Source organism: Achroia grisella, unplaced genomic scaffold (genome assembly GCF_030625045.1).
Source record: "Achroia grisella isolate CSIRO2021 unplaced genomic scaffold, CSIRO_AGI_Agris_v1 utg1920, whole genome shotgun sequence".
In the NCBI taxonomy this organism is placed as follows: Eukaryota; Metazoa; Arthropoda; class Insecta; order Lepidoptera; family Pyralidae; genus Achroia; species Achroia grisella.
In genome coordinates this window covers 2272358-2293137 of record NW_026712695.1, presented here as the reverse complement: position 1 = coordinate 2293137, position 20780 = coordinate 2272358, and the positions used below count along the sequence as shown (strand labels likewise).

General features: G+C 31.8%; 1 protein-coding gene across 2 annotated transcripts; it reads left to right on the top strand.

Moving 5' to 3' along the window:
- Positions 1-10366: 10366 nt before the first annotated feature.
- Positions 10367-18664, top strand: LOC131841739 (S-adenosylmethionine synthase). Of its 2 annotated transcripts, none has more exons than XM_059190063.1 (10): positions 10367-10561; positions 10902-10979; positions 11062-11184; positions 11317-11429; positions 12399-12542; positions 14129-14215; positions 15192-15323; positions 16077-16259; positions 16691-16824; positions 17490-18664. In XM_059190063.1, the coding sequence occupies exons 1-10, from the start codon at positions 10447-10449 to the stop codon at positions 17593-17595; spliced, it is 1215 nt and encodes a 404-aa protein (XP_059046046.1). In that variant the 5' UTR covers positions 10367-10446; the 3' UTR covers positions 17596-18664. The 2 variants fall into 2 exon arrangements, with proteins under 2 accessions (XP_059046046.1, XP_059046045.1); XM_059190062.1 differs by lacking the exon at positions 11317-11429 and adding an exon at positions 11734-11846 and having other exon boundaries at positions 10369-10561.
- Positions 18665-20780: the final 2116 nt, after the last annotated feature.

The window sequence follows — 20780 nt, the reverse complement described above, 5'->3', positions numbered from 1 at the left end:
GGCCCCGAAGGACTGACAATTTTTCTCAAACATATTCTCAAAAGATTTTTGTCAGGCACACTACACTTTTTTCAGAAATCATTAATGTTATAAGAAGGTATTTACAAGGCATATACTACGCCATTATACCGGTTACTTCGCCTATTCATATGTTCTTATACCTAATGAGCCTTTTTTTCGGGCCCCGAAAACTTGTGTGCCCAAGGGTCCCAGCCTAGTTTAAGACGGCGGTGTCCACAATGTGGTTGTACATAGCAAAAAAAATCTGGAAAATGGCATGGTGGAGAACTAGCTGTCATCCAGAGGAAATTAAAGTGACATTTTAATTTATAGCTGATTATGCTTTGATGGAAGTCAGCAGCTGGTACAACGATCTCCTCTGGAACTGAAACTTCGTTCGTTGACGTAGATATTTAAGTGTTTGTGGCTGATATAGATGAGTATGGCGGTGAAATTACAGGATAAGAGGCATGATATTTTAGAGAGTCCTCGAGATCATTGGGTAATACATGATAATTTAACGTGATATTGATAATGCTGTTCATATATAATTGAAGGTTACCAGTTATCACCAGGTGAACAACTATATATAATGGTTGTTTGCAGATGGCTCCGGACCGTTTTGATGATAGAATGACAATATGTAACTGTATTTAAAATCTTTACATCATAGGTCGTAATAACAATCGCTTAATGTTCCTACGTCACATAATTTGATAGTCTCTACTATGTATTTGTCTTCTGTTAAAAAAAATAGTATAGCAATGATGTAGGTTGTGTTATTGCTATTCTATCTTCATATACTTTCACTAAAATGCTTGATATTGCTTCCACTATTTCAATTTTGCTATACTAAAATGGAAGGCGTTGTTACTTCTAATAAAGATATTTTTTATTATTTGTATAAATGTGTAATGGATTAACCAGAAACCAAGCTCTATATCGAAAATTATAAATTGGTAGGTATTATTTCGTTTAGCATTATTATCAGTATTGTAAAATGGACTTCCGCAAATTGATACTTAACTGAAGGTAACAACCGTTTTTATTTGATAACTGTGTAGTCAGATTTACCATAACTACTACATTAGGTAGATATATATACTACATGTAGTCGGGTATGTACTTTGAGATCACTAAAGTTAAGATACCGTAGATAAATATCCATTCATATTCTAAACATTACCGTGCGTTTGAAAGAAACTAATTCAATCTCAATGTAAAAAACGTAATAGGTACATGATTTAAATATAGTTATATCTCCAATTTACATAGACATTGTACTCGTTTCTTACAGTATATATTACCTGCTCCTCTTATGAAAATTTCTTATATGTTATTTACATTTCTTACCATTTCTATTCATCGAAAAAATATTTTCTTATAAACTTGGCTTTATAAAAACCTATAATGTTACCAATAGCATTGCCAAAGCAATAAACGTCATTTTTCAAGATTTTTATTAAGTGGTTACATACGTCCTAACATCTTACAAAGACACAGGGCAAATTATTTTCGTGAATGGCTAAAATATATTTTTTTGTATGTTTGTCCATAAAAAAAGAATAAATAATAAATTTGAATTTGTTATTCAGATTCCCCCTGAGATGCTAGTGAATAGATAAATAAATATACAATTGTGAATGGTTATTGTTATACACGGTACCTAAATTCACTCAGAGATTTGACACTGATATTTTTATTTTTACATCCATATTGTGTTTCACTTTGTTATTAACATTATGCAAAATGCTGTGGAATATCCTGTTATTAATACCTAAAAGTTAGAACAATTTTGAGACACATTTTTCCTCTTCACAAAATTATTATAAACTAAGGGAGGTGGGTACAAGTAGAGCACCTTCGTCATAAACCAATACACTGGTAGTAAGCAGCTAGTAGGTTATTAAAATTTTAGATGGCAGTTATTGGTAGTGATTTCAGAGTCATTGCCTATTGTATGTACCTGAAAATCAGTGATGGAGCAGCTAGCTCGAGCAAACAATACACTGTGATGTCTGTGGTACTGCCATTTTGCGTATAAGGATGCACACACCTCCGTTATACATTTTTTCTACCTATATTATATATTGATTTACATTACCAACCAATGACCAATGTAGTTGTGTATTTACCTTTTTTTTACTGTACCTTGTATATATTATGTAATCTGTGTTTGTATGCACACCTTAACGCAAATAAAGTTTTATCTATTATCTGGTCTGTCACAAAGAGATGTGTTGGAATAGGTAGGCTTATACATATCTCTATACTAGAGTAATATACATCGACTAACTTTATTTTAATAAGTCACTTCTTATAAAAGCATGGAGGAGCTGTTTCAGAATTATTACGAGTTAATATGAACAAATAAAACTTTAAAAAGAATGTCAAGGTCAGAGTCATACAAAATAACTAAAATATTATACCTAATTTAAATATGGAACAAAAAATCAAAACTTACAATACGAGTCATTGTTAGATAATATTTTTCCTTGTTTATATTATAGGGTCATAGGTAACTATTATATCGCATATTCGAATTAATCGTCAGACTTTTAGTAAAACAGTCTTGAAATAAGTCCTGAGTGGGTATAATATTGCTGCCAATCCAAATTTATCTGTGATATATATTTCCTGCTTAAATTGGTAAAAATAGATGTTAAAAAAACTTTTTTTTTTCAGTTGCCATTATTGTCGCATATTCAAGTAAAGTACTTCTCTTCAAAATTGGGACTCTCTGTTCACTCTTCAAATTCTCTTTCTTTTTAAATATAACTTGGACTACTTTAAGATTTTAAGATATGTTTGCATACCCTAAAATCGTAAGATCTGTGGTATGCATATGCATGAATAGACGAAAATATCATAATGAATTAAATACTAACAGGAAAGGACAAAATAATGTCAAATTATAATAGAACATCTTGTATTTGAAAGCAGATGTATGAAAGTAGTTGTATGTATAGTACATATATGTACCTACTTATATACCATCCTTAAATTTTACCAGGAAATTAATATTTATTCTGATATGTATTGTGTTTGATATATATGTATGTTCATTGATATTTTTTCAAACCATTGATAGGGAAAACCATTTGATATTTACGTTACGTTGTCTCACATAACTTTTGTCAGGGTTGATATTCAATTCTTTATGGATGAAAATATATTTGTATTGAACAATCAAATATTTTTTCTCACGCTACATTTTACTAAAGATAAGAGAGTATTACGTAAGCCACCGATTGTTAATATTAAACTTCATAACATGTTTATAAGCTACTCAAATAGCGCATTACTGTAAAAAGACAGTAACTAATGGGAATTAATGAGTCTATTGGTAGTAATGTATGTCAGGTTGACATCCAAGTGATCCATCCCTTTGGTTAATTTTATATTTGTCAGCTGGGCTAACTGACTTGACTTCATTATCACTCTTATATTTTATTAGTACATATCCCACTAGGATATAAAGATAGCGCAGGTGGGAGCATCATTTCATCATCATCCATAGAAAAATGTAACCTATCGTATCAAGCACCCTGACCTACACGTTCTACTAAATTAACAATAACTTTATCTTTTCAAATATTCATACATATATATTATTTAGTTTTTTCTTAGTTCAACTATATACCTACGCTCGTGACATTGCAGATTGGTTCCTCAAACATGTCATATTTTGATATATTTTTAAAATTTTTAACCTAATGTAGGCTACATTAGGTTAAAGATTACTTCCAAGATAAAATTAACCATATTGAAACCGATTTAATCTCGTGCATTAGCAATCTTTTGACAGAATTAAGTAAGTTTTGTGATTAGTTATTTAGTATTATCATACCTTTAGTAAATATTATTGCAAAATGTTATCAATCATTATAAGTATAACAAATTTATAGTCAAGAAAGAGTGCATTCAGTTTTTTTAACCTCTGGTTCAGTTAATATCGTTCATGTCTTTTATTCAGTCGAATTTATCAAACAGAAATGACTATTATATTTTTTTAAATATAGGGGATAGAGGTAGATAGACTTTGACAATAATACCACAATTATTTTTTGGTTATACCTCTATTGGCATATACGTTATCTCGTAACTACGTGACGTGACTTGACCAAAGTTTTTGCACAAACGAAATAAGGCATTCGAAGAGTATTTTTAATGTAGAGGGAACTCTAAAAATATCGTCATAACACACTGTTGTGATCAGTGATACAGGCCAGTTATGGCCTAGGACCCTGTTTGTAGATAAGGAAACTAGCCAGAACTAGTAACGGTTTGCAATTTTTATTTCATTATTACTACCCAAGTAGGTACATAATAAACGGTTAAACTTGGACTTGTATATTATTATATTAAGAGATATACCTACCTACTTATAATTCATCACAACAAATGTACGGTAGAGTTCTGTGTAGGCAGATAGACTAAACTAATATTAAAAAACCAAGAGGAAAGTAGCCTGTTACAGAAACAGCATATCCATATCTGTATTTTCATTTCTATTCAGATTGCGTAAGCAGGTATTTAGTAATTAGAGCTATGTGCATATAAAACATAATAATGAAGTACTAAAATCATTTTAAACCTGAAAAATATCAATGAGCTTAGATTGCGAAGATATTGCGTCAGAATTAGGTAGAATAACATGCCGCATCGAATAACATGAAAATTGCATTATCACGGTTGCGGGTATGTAGGTATTTGAAAGTTTAAAGTTTATCAAAGTTGACGTAGATTCGCATATAAAATCGGTGATGTTTTCAAGACGTAGGTATGCGAATATTATTATTAACTATGACGTTTATCAGCCCATAATAACTTGTAATTTTAAAGGTAAATTACACATTTCAGATTTTTTTATTAAACTATTTATTGTTTTTAGGCATTTTAGTGATATTTAAACATTGTCAGGAGGCAGGATTATAGCAAAGTTTATAGACATTGTAAATTACTTGGTGGGTACCTGTGTGTCATCTAATTCAGCCGGCAAGCAGCTTCCTTTGTAAGGTGTTTGGTGTTTTGGTTGAAATGGTGAGATGTGGCAGTAAAATTACGGAGGCATGACATCTTAGTCCTCTGGAATAGAAACACATGAATGGTACCACGGGCACCACATGCTAACATTTTGCCCATGGTGCTGCTCATGTTGTTATTCTAATTACGTAATAAAATATTATTGCAGTAATAAAATATAATACGAGTACCATATGAGACCAAGAATTCCAAGAAAAACGTGTTGTTTAAAAAAATATGCATTGTGTATAGTATAGTATCATATATTTTAATCACGTTTTTATAATGAGTTACAGTTATATGGCTTAAATATTTATAACCATAAAAAACCTATGAATTATTACTAATTACTGATGGAGGGGATTTATAGTATTAAGGCCAATTGGCCACGACTAGCAAGGAACTAGGAAAATATACAATATTATGCTTGTCTTAAGAAAACACTGTCGTTAATTCCTGTTAAATTCGCCAAGATGGGTTAACTGGCCTGAATTTATGCTTATCCAATCCTTCTCCATTAATGTGGAAAGCAGGTGAAAATTTTCGTTAAATATCATTATATAATATACCTACTTGTTGTATAAAACTATTCTATTTTATACATTGAACACATATTAAGACAGTAGGTATAGTTTTTACATAATTACATTCCAATCTACCTATGACGCACCATGAATATCACAGAAATTACGTATATGTACACAACCGACAAATTACGTAGATACTGAGTTTCGTAGCAAATTGACCATAATACCTACTCATACTACCATAACTGTTTAGAGACATTTTGTGTCGCAGTTTTACAATTTTTTTCAGAAATAGTACAACATTCAAAATCTTATAACTACCTATATTTTAATGCGTAAGATAGAATTCAGACAGAATTATAATAGGTATACTTTCTCACTGATATAATATATTCAAAAATGGGTTTCACTGTATGTTTGTCTCTTTATTACATTTTCTTTATATTTTCCACATCAAATTTCACGACGATGGACTTGTTTGACTCGTAGTCTGCCGGTTTTGTAGTTATAGCTGTCCCGGTAAACATTGTTTTGCCATATAAATTAATAACGCTATAAAAAAAATAGGGGTTGGTGATAGAAGGGTGAAAATTTAGGGTTGTATGTGTTTTTTAATGACACATAATAAAAAAATATAAATAAAAATTTTTGCCCAAAAAACAAAAAATAACGTTAGGGGTGGACAAACCTTATCACTTAGGGGTAAGAAAAATAGATAGTAGCCGATTCTCAGAACTACTGAATATGCATATAAAATTTCATAAAAATCGGTCTAACCGTTTCAGAGGAGTATGGTGGTAATATATAACATTCTAATGAGAATTTTATATTTTTTTTATTTATGTACGATGATATACGTGATTTTGTCTGATTTTTTTAGATAAAGGTTAGCAATGACTTAAAATAAACCAAAAAATTTGATTTTTTGTTTTTTTGGTTGTTTCATCATTTGTACCACCTCATTTGAACAGATGGATGAATTTGAATGTATGAAATATACTTATAGAACAAATTATTAAAAAAGAATTTATTTGATAAGAAGAACCTAAAGAGGTAAAGCTAGCTATAAATAAATTCATAAGTTAACAAATATCCTATCATTTAATAATAATAATAGGAATAAGTACCTTCAGTGAAGTTCTTTCATGACTGTTACTCCAGATGTCATAGCCAGAGACGAAATATAATACTGTTATCGTAGGGAATTCGTAACACTTGATGTACCTACCATTTTCTTGGGTATAATTGATTTGAATATAATATAGCAGAGATCAAGACTCCCGTCGACTTTTGAAATTGTAATCGTTGCTTTTACCAGCACAAAGTTAGTCTAGGCTAGTCACAAAGTTATCAGTTAGTATTTCTGATTGACAGAAATACTAACTGAAACTCAAAGTTTCTTAGTTAAAACAGATTACTCTGAAATTTCGATGTCTATAAAGATCACCTTCACTAATCTCTATAGTGAAGGTTCTCTAATTCTAAAACTACATTACCGCCATTACAATAACTAGGTACATGCACTTATATAATACACCACAACAGCTGTTGTTGAATCTCTATAGTCCTGTTTCAAAGAATTTGATAATAGAGGTCAAAGCAGGTGTTATTCCATATTAAATAATAAGATAAAGAAATATAGCATGTAGGTACATATGAAAACAATGCCATATATATATATATAGTTAATGCTTATGCAATTCCGTAAGTTTATCCGTACTACCAATATGTTATTTTTGTTTTGAATTGGAGTGTAGTATAAAAATTAGCATTATGGCTAAAGTATAGTATTTCACTTAGAATTTTGACAAATGTTAACGTGTCCATATACATGGAATAATTACTATCTGGAAGTTAATATGTTAGATTTACCTACACACGGTCCCCCCTAGAAACCCTCGCGGTTAATTCTTGGTAAATTTGTCACGATGGGCTGTCTGACCTAAGTTCATACTCAGAAAAAGTATGAAATTATCATCCATCACTGGTACCCCGCTAGCGTAGGTGCCTGCACCATTCCATTGTTAGCCATTAAAAACCTACTTGGTACTTCTCGTCCGTTGCTAATTCTTAGGATCAAATGATTATGCCTCTGTGCTCTCGAATTTCATTGCCATATCGCACCATTAAACCCGGAACAAACTTTGGAAAACAAAATGCCGGCAACAGATATAATTTCTTGGAATATAATTTGGATAAGCGGATAGGTACCTATATGTCTGACAATTCCAATGTCATGCTCTTGGACCAGTTATCTCTGTATATTCTCACTGTATACAACTTACACACATTACCGGATCAAACTCATTCGGAGTCTACCTTTATTAAGTGGAATACGTGGCCGTGGCTAACATTTTAAACACCCGAAAATAATTTTAATTTTAGTGAATTTTTTTATGTCTCAAGAAATGTTTGTTGCTGTTATATGAAATCACATTGAATTAAAAAATATTTTTAATACATTATCAATATTGAAATAGGTAAGTGAAAAAAAATCAGTCTAATTTTTCTATAAGAAAGAAAGAAAGAAGAAGAATAAAGACATCACATCTCTCTATATACCTAAGTCTCACTTATTTCACCCGCCGAGTAGGCTTACTTTGAAAGCTGTGTTTGGAAATTACTTATTGGCATGGCATATTAGCTCTGAAATGGCAACGCATGAATGTGTTGCAAGATAACGTACGGTATAAGACGACGACGACGACGACACCGCTTACCATCAGGTGGACATTGTTTGCCATTCCTGTACATAAAAATAGTTTAAACTGAAGAATTTGCATGTGAATAATCTAATAATAATAGACAGCTGTCATAGCACAAGAAGAAGAAGAAGAACAAGCAAGAAACTTGCCTGTTGCTCTTTTAAACACATGTTGTAGCTTTACTTTTTTAAATTAAAATACTACCACCAAATAGCGTGAATTCATTAGAGTCAAAATATTAAATATTGTTTAAATATTGTAAATATATCCTTGTGATCATACTTTAAATAACTTATCATGTCATCTCATTGTACAAGTAATATATATATATATTATTTAGATTAATTTAAATATTATTATTATATTCATATGCATAAAACTATAATATATTAATAATACGTAGATGGTAAATAAAGTAAATATTTAAACGTGTATAGGTTTACAAATAACAGGTTGTACACGCGATATATATATATATATATATATATATATATATATACATATAGCCGTTTACTGTCAATAGTGGAAAATTAAAAAATATACTGACAGAAATACAGCCACAATACGAAATATGGGTAGTTCCGTTCCAACGACGTTAGTAATGGGGATTAGTGATCCCGTCGCGTCGTTAGTAAGGTACTCTATTAGATGGAACTCCACGCCTCCCTTGGAGAGCATTGTGTTCAATTCTGGTGTATTAGTCACATTGGGCCCAATTAACGGCGGGGTACCAGTGGAGTATGGTAACCTGACTTCATCAGCATACCATACTCCACTGGTACCTCGCCAGCTTAAACAGTTAGCGCAGGTGGATTTACCATTCTATCATTACTCCAAAAAAATATGAATACCTGTAGACGATATGACGTTTTATTTTATCTCTTGTTTAATATTGAATAACACTTACACACAGAAGCAACGTCGTAGGTACATAGTCAAGATTTTTCAACAACAACTTGCGTTTCATTTATTCAGTACTAGTTTCTATACCTACTATAAATGAGCACCTTCGCTGAGTTTTATCAGCATGTTCTATAAAGATTGATCTATTACAATATTGTTGCTAACTAATATTGTACTGGTAGATTGATTACATGGTTGGTTGTCAACATTGCCGTTTAAAATGAGTTCTTAGTATCCATCGAAAACGGCACAACTTGTAAGTTAGCAAAACTGCACTTGACTTACGAGTTTACCGTACGTAATACACAGTTACTTGCCGTCAAATTGTCTCGATAACTTAGTGTTATTATCCTGATACCTAAGTGTTTCAGTTAACAAGCAGTATGACACCCGCTAGAAATTTGTATTGTGGGTCAGGTCTGGAAGCCAGTACTTTTTATTTTTAATAGGTTGTTTTTTAGCTTTGCATATCTAACCATTGATATCTGGAACAGTCCCCCAAACACCGCGGTATAATCATCTTTTTTAGGTGTATGTATATATAATAGTATATTACAAACTAAATTTAAAAAATAATTAATGATTGTTTGCTATGTACTTTGAATTATAATTATTAATATATGTAATGAAATGTAATTAATTAATTACCATTTCTTATATATCAACTTAAAAGGTTGGTTTACAGCAGATGCTATTTATGTACTACCTTTTTTTTTTTACTTGGAGAATATCCCTCATGGAGACCCGCCGGCCCCGGGGGAAGCCCGCGGGTACTGTGAGACCCCTACTTACTAAAAACTCCAAGGTATCCCGACAAAGCGTCTATAGCCGGAGTCGCGGGATAGAATGTCAGTCCACCGCAACTCCGGCGGCATTTATGTACTACCTAACCTCTCTGAGAAAATAATCACTACGTTATTATTAACCTCTCAGTGTATATATTTTTATTTTTGATTTAATATAAGTTCTCTAAATTAAATCAAAAATAAAAATATATACACTGATACTTCGCATAAAAATTTGAAATTTAGCGGGAATGTGTCTAACTATTTAAACGTCACTTTTTCAGGTTGACAAAACCAAAACAAAAAATTCAACCAATAGCAAACGCTTGATTGATTACTGCGTTATCCAAGTAGGGCTCATGATTGGTTAATATTTGCAGAACTGTAGCGCCTCCCCGTCCTTATAAATATCGGCGCGAACGCGCACTAGACCTCTTTTCCACAGTGTTAGTTGAGGGGTATTTTGTCGGGTTATTTTAGTGAGCTAACTCTAAATTCAGAATGCCGGAGACATCAAAAATGAATGGATTTGCGAAAACAAATGGACACAGTTTTGACATGGAAGATGGATCAGTGTTTTTATTCACATCAGAGTCTGTCGGCGAGGGCCATCCAGGTTAGTATCTAAGTTTTAAATGTTACAGGAATCATGCAATACGAAAAATGGCCGCTTTAAACATGTGCGTAAATAATTTGATGCCGATACTTGAAATTTTCTGTGGTATTGAACATTATATTGGAATTATAAAGTCGGTGATTTATTTTGTTTATATAGATATGACCACATCAATACAATCGAAATGTTTTGTTACATCACTTCGACATCCAATTTCAACTACAATTCAAAATAATCACAACACGTGGTCCGAGTCAAATATGATGAAATAATGAACACTTGTTTCGTTTTGTTTATTTTCACGTGTAACAATAACTAACCTGCGTTTTATCTATTCCAGATAAAATGTGTGATCAAATAAGTGACGCTATCCTTGACGCACATTTGTTACAAGACCCTGATGCAAAAGTAGCATGTGGTGAGTAATTTCATTTTTTGTGATCCGTATATCATCAATACATCTAATGCTTCTTGAAACTAATAGTTAACATTTTCAACAGAAACCGTAACAAAAACCGGAATGATCTTATTGTGCGGTGAAATCACATCGAAAGCTAATATTGATTATCAGAAGGTTGTAAGGGACACAGTGAAGCACATTGGTTATGATGATTCCTCTAAAGGTAAGATAACTGCCTTACTGATTCGAACCAATCATTACAATAATAAAATTATTATTGTAATACCAAATGGTATGTTGTGATTTCTATAACATCCATAGTGATAATAGACAAATATTATTTCATATACACTAGGTTTTGATTGGCGAACACTAAACTTATTATTGGCAATTGAAGAACAAAGTCCCAACATAGCAGATGGTGTGTACACATCTCGAGAGGAAATAGATGTAGGGGCAGGAGACCAGGTATAAATCAAAATAGCCTGCACGATGCAAGCATACTGGGTTTTGTATTCAAATTGAAATGAAAATGGACATTAATTGCATGGTCACAAGATATGGGAGTGTGACATTTTTGTTTCCTTTCACTTAATTTCATAGTGCCAAACTGCACAGGTGGACAAAGTAACAAGAATTGGCCCTGGTTTTCATATGTTTTTCTTTAAAAAACTAACTGCATTATCTATCAAATCTAATATAATATTACTAGTCTTTCACATAATAATGTCATTGTCTTACTATCATTTGCTAATGAGCATGTTGGGGCTAGGGTTCGATTACAAGACTTGCAGTGTTATGCTTGCGCTGGACCAGCAGTCTCCGAACATAGCTGCTGGAGTGCATGAGAACAGAAATGATGAGGAAGTTGGTGCTGGAGACCAGGTATGTTTTTTGATTTAAGTAATTGTTTATTAATATATATATATAGATTTAATTTCTATTGAATATCTATTTTCCATGACATTACAGTATTTAATACAGTATATTAGTAATGTTTCCATTGGAAACAAACCAAAGTAGGTGACCAAAACAAAATAAATGTGTAAAAGAAGGAAAACTTCATCAATCATTATAAGGAGAGACCTGTGTCTGCAATTGGATATTAGTAGTTATATGGTATATAGTATTGTGATCTTAATAATTACAAATATTTATGTCCTTGATATAAATATATTATATATATATATATTATAAATTCTATGATAAACTTATTGAAGATGAATTTGTGTGGGTGAAAATGTGAGCATGTAAAGTGTTACATTATAACACTTTACATGCTCACATTTCAGCTGGAAACCAATCTCAAATGAATTCTTATTTAGTGCATTTATCATTCATTGAAGTTTAGATTTTTGGACTTATAAAGAATCCTATATTTTTGTTATTCTATATATATTTGTTATTATATCTGATTTTATTTTATTTTTTCTTCAGGGCTTAATGTTTGGGTATGCAACAGATGAAACAGAAGAATGCATGCCACTTACTGTGGTACTGGCCCACAGACTAAATCAAAAAATTGCAGAACTCAGGCGAAATGGAGAATTTTGGTGGGCTCGCCCTGATTCAAAGACTCAGGTTAGATATATTTTTTTATTATATTAAACAATTTATTTCATATTACAATATTTATTTAAATATATAATATATATGTTGGAAATACTCTAATGGTGCATACTAAAGAATAAAAGAGATGGCCTAAAGAATGGTCATGTTAAAAAAAATTACATTGTGAAAATATATGAAATATGTTTCATAAACTTTTTATAAGTGACATTGAACATCAAAATGGGTTAGTATGCAAAGTATCATATGATGTAAATTCACACACATTAGTTTTATTAATGGGCATATATGAATGGATTTAAATCAAGTTTTTTATTTTTTGTAATGAATAATTGTGCCTCAAGTATTTCATCTTATCAGGAATGTCATTTACCCCGTTCTTTTTATTCAATTAGATAACTTTTGTAACATTTGAACTATGGAAGTGTGTTCAAAGTTTTATCTGATCCTGTTAGGTACAATCTATATTTAAAAACATAAATTCATGTGTTAATCTAGTTCTTAGACCGTTAACATCGTGGGAAATAAAGTAAATTAGTGTCTCGTACAGTTCGTACGTCCGCGATCACAATAGGACCGCAGGAAAAAGAAAATTAGTCATTTATTTGTACACCACCATAAAAATAGTACATTTTATATCTTTATAACCATTTGACTAGTATTAGACCAGTAACTTAGAGGTTTCAATTTACAAACCTTGCACTTGCAGTATATGCATATGAGGTACAATTATTGCTTGAGATTAAAATTACGCACGTAAGGAATGAAAGGAAATATGCTCATATTACCATTGTGTAATCACATTATTGTTTTGAAACCATAAACTGCTGTTATGCGAATTTGACACCAGCGCTATTCATATACTGCTGATATGAGATTACTCGGTCACCGGAGGAGCACACATGGGATTACTAATAATTATTATAATAACATTTGTAATCCAAATTATGATAGATATCGTAAACCGACTTAAAAAAACTATATCGTCTTTATTTTTTACTAGCCGGGTCCCGCGATTTGGACTGCGTGGATTTTTGTTTTATTTTTCTAAAATAAAAGTAGCCTAAGTTACTCCTTATTACATCAGCTACCTGCCAAAAAAAGTCCCGTCAAAATCGGTTCAGAGATTAGCCGGAACAAACAGATAGACAGACAAAAATTATAAAAAATGTTATTTTGGTATATGTACCATATATATATTCATAATCATGTAGTAAAAAAAAGGTTATTTCAATATTACAAACAGACACTCCAATTTTATATATTATCTATGTATATATATGATAGATGATCATTATAGGTTCTATAATTGTGATTTAGTCAATTAATTTCGTGCCATGTTCAAAAATAAAATATTGTTTACAATACAACACAGCGTTCATACAATAAAATTATAAAGACAATAGTTTGTTTTCTTTTCGATAGCTTTTCACAGCTAAATGACTGAATTGAATTTTAGAGATAGATTAGATTGTATTACGAGGAGGGCATGGTGTCTTTTATTTTAAAAAAATATATTCTGTAAGGCGATGAAAGTTAAGCAGACGAAGTAGCGTGTATTACATACAGCTAGTATATCGAAATGTTTCATTTCCCAGGTTACATGCGAATATGTATTTGCGGAAGGCGCAACAGTCCCACAGCGGGTTCATACAGTAGTTGTATCGCTCCAACATTCTGAGAAGGTAATTTATTATTCAATTTTTGACCTTGAGAATATGTAATTCCCGTAGTGATTCATATGTGGAAATTCAACAACGCAAATGATGTCATGTGGTGTATGAGAATTAATACCTAATGTAATAGTGGTTAACTTTTAGTCAATGATGGTGCATTGACCAAAAGATGAGTTAACTGGCCTAATGGCAACTTCGTCCTCATCCTGTTATCATATACTGGTGCCCAAAATATACGAACGCTGCCGGTGGGATAACCATTTCATCATCATCCATATAAAATAAAAATAAAAAAAAAAACATGAAAATGCTTAGTTAATAAAAATTTAAAGAATATATGATTTAATTATTTGATTACGATAAATGTAATGTCTAACAAATCAATTTTGATAATTGATATTTTTTTATTTTGAACCAACACAAATCATGTTGTATTTATATAAGAATGAAAAAATATATATATAAAAAAGTAAACGCATAAAATTTAAGGTCTCCGCAAAGAGTATCACAGAGTTATTTTTGTGGTATTTAAATATGATAAAGGTAATATCTGGCTTTCTGAAGTCTTTATTTTAATACTATAATTCAACAAGATTCATGTTATAACAAGACATTCCAACATGAATCATGTTAGTTTCATATATGAATGCGCGAGAAACCTTATCAGCGTCATTTCCCGAACTAATAAGAATGTGTAAAATTTACTTACAAAGTTTTAGACCAGGGCAGGGTTATCATAGAACTTCAAATATTGTGAGTCATTGTGGTAAACCACTACACGATGATGCTCCTAAAAATGATGTAATTTATATTTTAAATAATTATAATAATGAGTATAGGTAGTTTATATTATTTCTAGTTTTATGAACATAAACATATATTATAAAATATATTTTCCTTATTGTTTTAGGAATTGTAGTAGTTTTTGGTGCTATGTGACCTGCTTGTTGTGTACAAAATCCTGATCTATTCTGTATTTTTTCAGATCACACTTGAGACACTGCGTGAAGAGATCAAAGAAAAAGTAATCAAGGATGTAATTCCAGCCCAATACCTTGATGACAGAACCATAGTGCACATCAACCCATGCGGCGTCTTCATCATCGGTGGTCCACAGGTGAAATAATACTAATCTTTTAATTTTTGAACATAGGACTATTGATGTTAATTATTTAATTTTATGCAAGATTGTTACAAAAAGGCATATTGTCTTTCATGGGAATTATGAAAATTATACGCATTATTAATTATGCCTAGAAACCCTTATCGGCCTCTTTAATGTGACTGCTCTCGATTTTTGACGTGAGTGTAAGCTATGCGAAACTAATAAGTTAATTAGTCATATTTACATTGTTGGATACCTACAATACGTTATCTCAATAAGGCCACCCATCGTCATACAAAAACTAAATACACAATCGGAATCGAAGGTGAATGTAGAAAGCAGAAATGCACTAAATTATAATTTGTAGATTGATGACAACAGTATAGTTTTGTAACAAATATATTATATATACAGTATAATAGTTATCTGCAATGTTTTTGGCATACAATTATCTGTTAAGACTGGAGTGGCTGCATTATATAATATATACCTATAATTTATTTCTTGATTTTTTCATATTCTAAAATAATAAGCCTGGACTAGCTAAGCACACCTTGTGTTGTTGATAGATAATTGATAGAAATACTTAATTTTTACTTTTAATTGAGCCGCTAGGTCAATTTTTCCTAAAAGAAAAAGAAACATTAGATATTATTCAATTAGGGGATATTTGAATAAATAGTAACAGATTTTTAAATAAATTTTTAGTAGCATGTTTTGGAAAAAGAAATCAGGTATTATCAACTTATAATATTTCTTTTATAGTCTGACGCTGGGTTGACGGGTCGTAAAATCATAGTAGACACATATGGTGGCTGGGGTGCTCACGGTGGCGGCGCTTTCTCTGGCAAAGATTTCACCAAAGTGGATAGATCCGCTGCCTACGCCGCTCGTTGGGTCGCCAAGTCACTCGTTAAAGCTGGTCTCTGCAAACGCTGCATGGTGCAGGTATTTGTTACACATATCCTTTGAATTCCTTAGGTACTTAATTGTTTTGATTTTACCATAGTATTTTTTAAATTATCAATTAAATAATGACCAGTGCATCTCATATGGGCTGCAAATCCTAAGATATCTTTAAAACAAACGACATGGTTCTAGGAGCTATCTTCTGCTCGCGAGATGGTATCTTTCAACTAATACCAAGCTGATGGAAAGTTTCAAAAATTATATTTGGTTCTATACTTAGTTTGTGTAAAGCGATTTGGTTCTTATTTGTCACCCCACTCCAATTTAATATCACAAAAATATTTGACAACCTAGCGTGAAAATGAGAAAACCCAATCTAGATAAAATAATGAATTTTTAATTGTAACAGTATTTATTGCTGACTATGTATATTATTATCATTGTTAAAATTGTATTTTTTTTTATTTAAGGTTGCATATGCAATTGGAGTTGCAGAGCCCTTATCCATCACTGTCTTCGACTATGGCACATCACATAAGACTCAACAGGAGTTGCTTGCCATTGTTTTGAAGAACTTTGACCTTCGACCGGGTAAAATCGTGAAGTAAGTTCAAATGTCTTAAAATTACTTTAATTACTGTATAATTATATTGTCATAATAGATGTAATAACCACAGATAAGGTCATATTATATACTAATTCAACAGTTGCTTATTAGTACTGAACTGTTTTCCCAAAGTATGTATATATGAAGGACTTAAATTTAAAAAAATACAACTATATGTAATTATATAAATTAGATGTATTTTACAAATTGAATTCTTTTATGAAATTTCAAAAAAATATAGATAAAAATGAATTCAAAATTACTATTTTTTTTTATTAATTGCAATACGAAAACGTGCGTCGATTAAAGAAAAGGCGTGATATATTTGACCAAGATAGTCAGACAGGACTGACTTTAAGAATGGGGAGCTGCTCCACAGGGACTCTACCTGTTATATACGGAACACCACATATTCTTATAGTCCACGTGACTGATTGCAAGATATATATAATAGGAAAAAAAATTGCAATATATTAAAGTATTTAACTATTTTTACATTATGATAGTTATATGTATTGTTAATAGATAAATAATATAGAGTTTAAAATTAAACTGTCTGTGGAAATGAACATGATCTGTGATTATATTTTTAGTCTTGCATTTCATTTTTAAATATAATGCCATAATAACATGAGCATGACACCCATGTTTTTGTTTTTCAGGGAACTTAACCTCAGAGCACCTATATATCAGAAAACAAGTACATACGGGCACTTTGGTCGTGAAGGATTTCCATGGGAGAATCCCAAACCGCTCGTCGTAGAATGACTTCGGACGTAAGTCCTTCAGCATTGTAAATATTCCATCAGTATATTGTACACTTAATCTACGTGTGTCTTTGTAGTGAGGGCGCGAAGATTTTACGCTGTCTCTCTATAGGCATTAATGTTTATGTAATATGCATTATACATCTCTTGAATGGAACCATCACTTCAAGGCATTTGTCTTATGGTTTCACTTTAGAGATATACCGTAAATTAAGTATTCCTTTAGATTGGATATAGGCTTAAAACAGTGCCGCCATTTCTGAATTTGAGTTAGTTCCGGGGTTTTAATGGGCAGTTCCATTGTTTCGTCCTATATTTTGTGATTCCTACAGTGCCTATTATTTTATAATTAAGTTAGTTATTATGCAGTGGATGCCATGAACTACCCAGTTAGTCTGATTTTTTAGACACTTTTTATATGATCTTTAATAATGGACTGCCTCCAATCTCGAATCTTTTACACTGTGAATTTTATATTATAAGTGCTAGTTTTTGGTAGAGTAGACTACTTTCCTGATCGCGTCACAGTGTAGCTAGTATCAGGAAGACATGAGTCTTCCTCTTCCTGGCTCACTGCAAACATTGTACTGCTTGGTGTGGCGTATTTAATATATTATTTTACTGGCTTATATTGATATTTTAAAAATTGTTGCTTTGAATATATATGGTATATAATGAAGTATGCTTTTATCCTTTTTACGTCACAACTTGTTCAGTATAGTTTGTGTTGTGTTTCCGAAAAGGAACATAGTGGAAAAGAGCCATTTTGAAAACACACCGATTCGTTCAGGGCAGTAGTGCACTGTGCATTTACTCCAGGTATGTAATATCTCTAATAGGTTTAAATAGGAGCAATGCTAACCGTACGTGTATGTCATTAGGATTTAACTTCGAATTTTGACTATTTCGTAGAGCGGTTAGTAAGTATTTGTGATTATATTTTTTGATTTGTTCCAATTTTGACCTGTTCAATGTTTCCAATTAACTTAATGTGAATTATCGATTTATCAGATTGTGAAATTTCATTAAAACTAATAATAAATTATGTTCACCCGGCACATCGGGCGTGATAGATGTGTTTTATTTATACTACTATACATATTTCTGTTACGAAAGTAAGAAGTATAAAAATTCTAAGCAATATTTGAACATGCTTATTACTAAGCTACCTGTCGGTATTACTATACTCACAATATGCTAAGCCACAGTTTACCTACCCTTAATCACGTTAGTTCTTATTTTTCTTGAAGTTTCGGAAAATCCTTAGAACTTTTTTCCAACCTAATGTAAAACATTAGGTTGGAAAAAAGAACAACTTAGAAACAAACCTTAGACTATGTTAGTCAAAAGGAGGTTATAATTAGGTCAACGAATTACTACTAAGTAGGTACTACATTGATTGTAGTAATCTTTCCACTTATGTGCATTACTGCTTGATACTATCTGACTAATATTATAAACGCGAAAATTACACAGTATGGATGAGTGTTTGTTACTCTTTCGCGCAAAAACTACTGAACGGATTTTGATAAAACATTTACAGTAATGTAGCTTATACATCAGGATAACAGTATAAATTTCATGCGATTGAAACCGCGGCACAAGTAGTTTCCTCATATTTTAAAATTGTCATTATGATAGTAACTAATCCTGCTGTAATTATGGAGATGATTGTCAAGAGGCATTAATTTTCTCCATATTGAATCCAACGTCGTGGGTTATTTTGTTATAAGTGTTCCATTAAAGTCAGTCGGAATTTTTTCTGTGTCGGCGAGTTGGAATTCGCTTTTTTGGTGTAACTAGAGATAGTAATCTTAGGCTATGATGCGCAAAGGTTAAATAGAAGGATGCTCAAATAAGTACCTTACGGTATTGACGCTTATTAGTAATAACTTTATGTAACGATAAGGGCCTTTATTACATAATATACATATAAAACACGCCACCAATCATACTCGTACATTTTTATACCTACTATACATTACATAGTGCGCGAATCCAACCTAGACAATTGGAGTTAAGGCGGAGTCCTAACCCGCTAAATAACCGTAGCAGGTAAATACAACATTAATTTTTAAAGATGATTTTATTTACATCACCTAACATACTGCTGAATTAAACTTCTAGTCACACCTAGACAATAAACAAGTTTATATATTTTGTTAACAAATTTAGTATATACATAACTTAAGGGGGTCTTCCTATGTGACGGCCTGTTTTTTAGGGATATTTTAGGATTTTTTTCTACGACCAGTAAATATTTAGAGCTTCAAGTTTTTTATCATTTATTAACACATATTTGGACAGTATAAATATAAAATTTCAGCTAAAAATATTCAGTCAAACTAGAGTTACAGCGCTCTGAACACCCCCGCCTCGAAAAAAAGAGCTCCCACTTCCTCCACGATTCCGGCTGATCGGCTTACCTTAAAAAAAAAAAAAAACGGCGTTTTAATTTGTAGGCTTAAAAGCACGGAATGACCTATAATCAAATGAATATAAAAAAAATTGGATTTTTGATAGACATTTGAAATAAAAGTTGCAAATTAGGCGTTTTTTTTTTGTTTTTTGCTATAAAAAAATCGAAGTTTTGAAAATTTTCGATTGATAATAGTTCATTCCATGCGTTTACATATATTGAGTGTGCCCTGTAAATTTCAAGTAATTCGGTCCAGCCGTTTCTGAGATACAATGGAGGAAAGTTTGAAAAACACAGTTTTGAGAAAAACGCGTTTAAAGTTTCAAGTCCGTTAAAAACTATTAAAATATCAACTTACTCTCAATCGGCGATGCCTGGTCCATAGAGTATTCCTTCCTCTTCCTCGTGAAACTCTTTTAAAGCAGATTGTTCAGCTCTTGAGTCAATCCTGGCTTGTTTAACGACATCACTTACGCGCCGCTCAGAGCGTAAGATTCGCTTTTCATCCCGTTTCTCAACATACGCTTGGGCTTCACGACCAACAGGGCATCCCATAATCGACATAACTTTTAAAATACCTTGAAAACCTTCATTAAAGATAATAACTGCTAAGTAGCTAGCAATTTCAACAACTTTGGGACCAGAATGAAGATGTTTAGGAGCGAAAGTCCAAATCAAAGAATTCAAAGATTCGTTATTGTTTTGTGTCTCTGCTCCTAAACAACGAATTAATAATTCGTCTTTCGATAAATCTTCGAAAACCGGTT

Coding starts and splice junctions, on each gene's coding strand:
- LOC131841739 (XM_059190063.1), top strand. CDS start 10,447: ATGCCGGAGACATCAAAAATGAATGGATTTGCGAAAACAAATGGACAC. Junction 11,185..11,316: donor TTATGATGATTCCTCTAAAG/GTAAGATAACTG, acceptor CATATACACTAG/GTTTTGATTGGCGAACACTA. Junction 11,430..12,398: donor ATGTAGGGGCAGGAGACCAG/GTATAAATCAAA, acceptor TTTTTTCTTCAG/GGCTTAATGTTTGGGTATGC.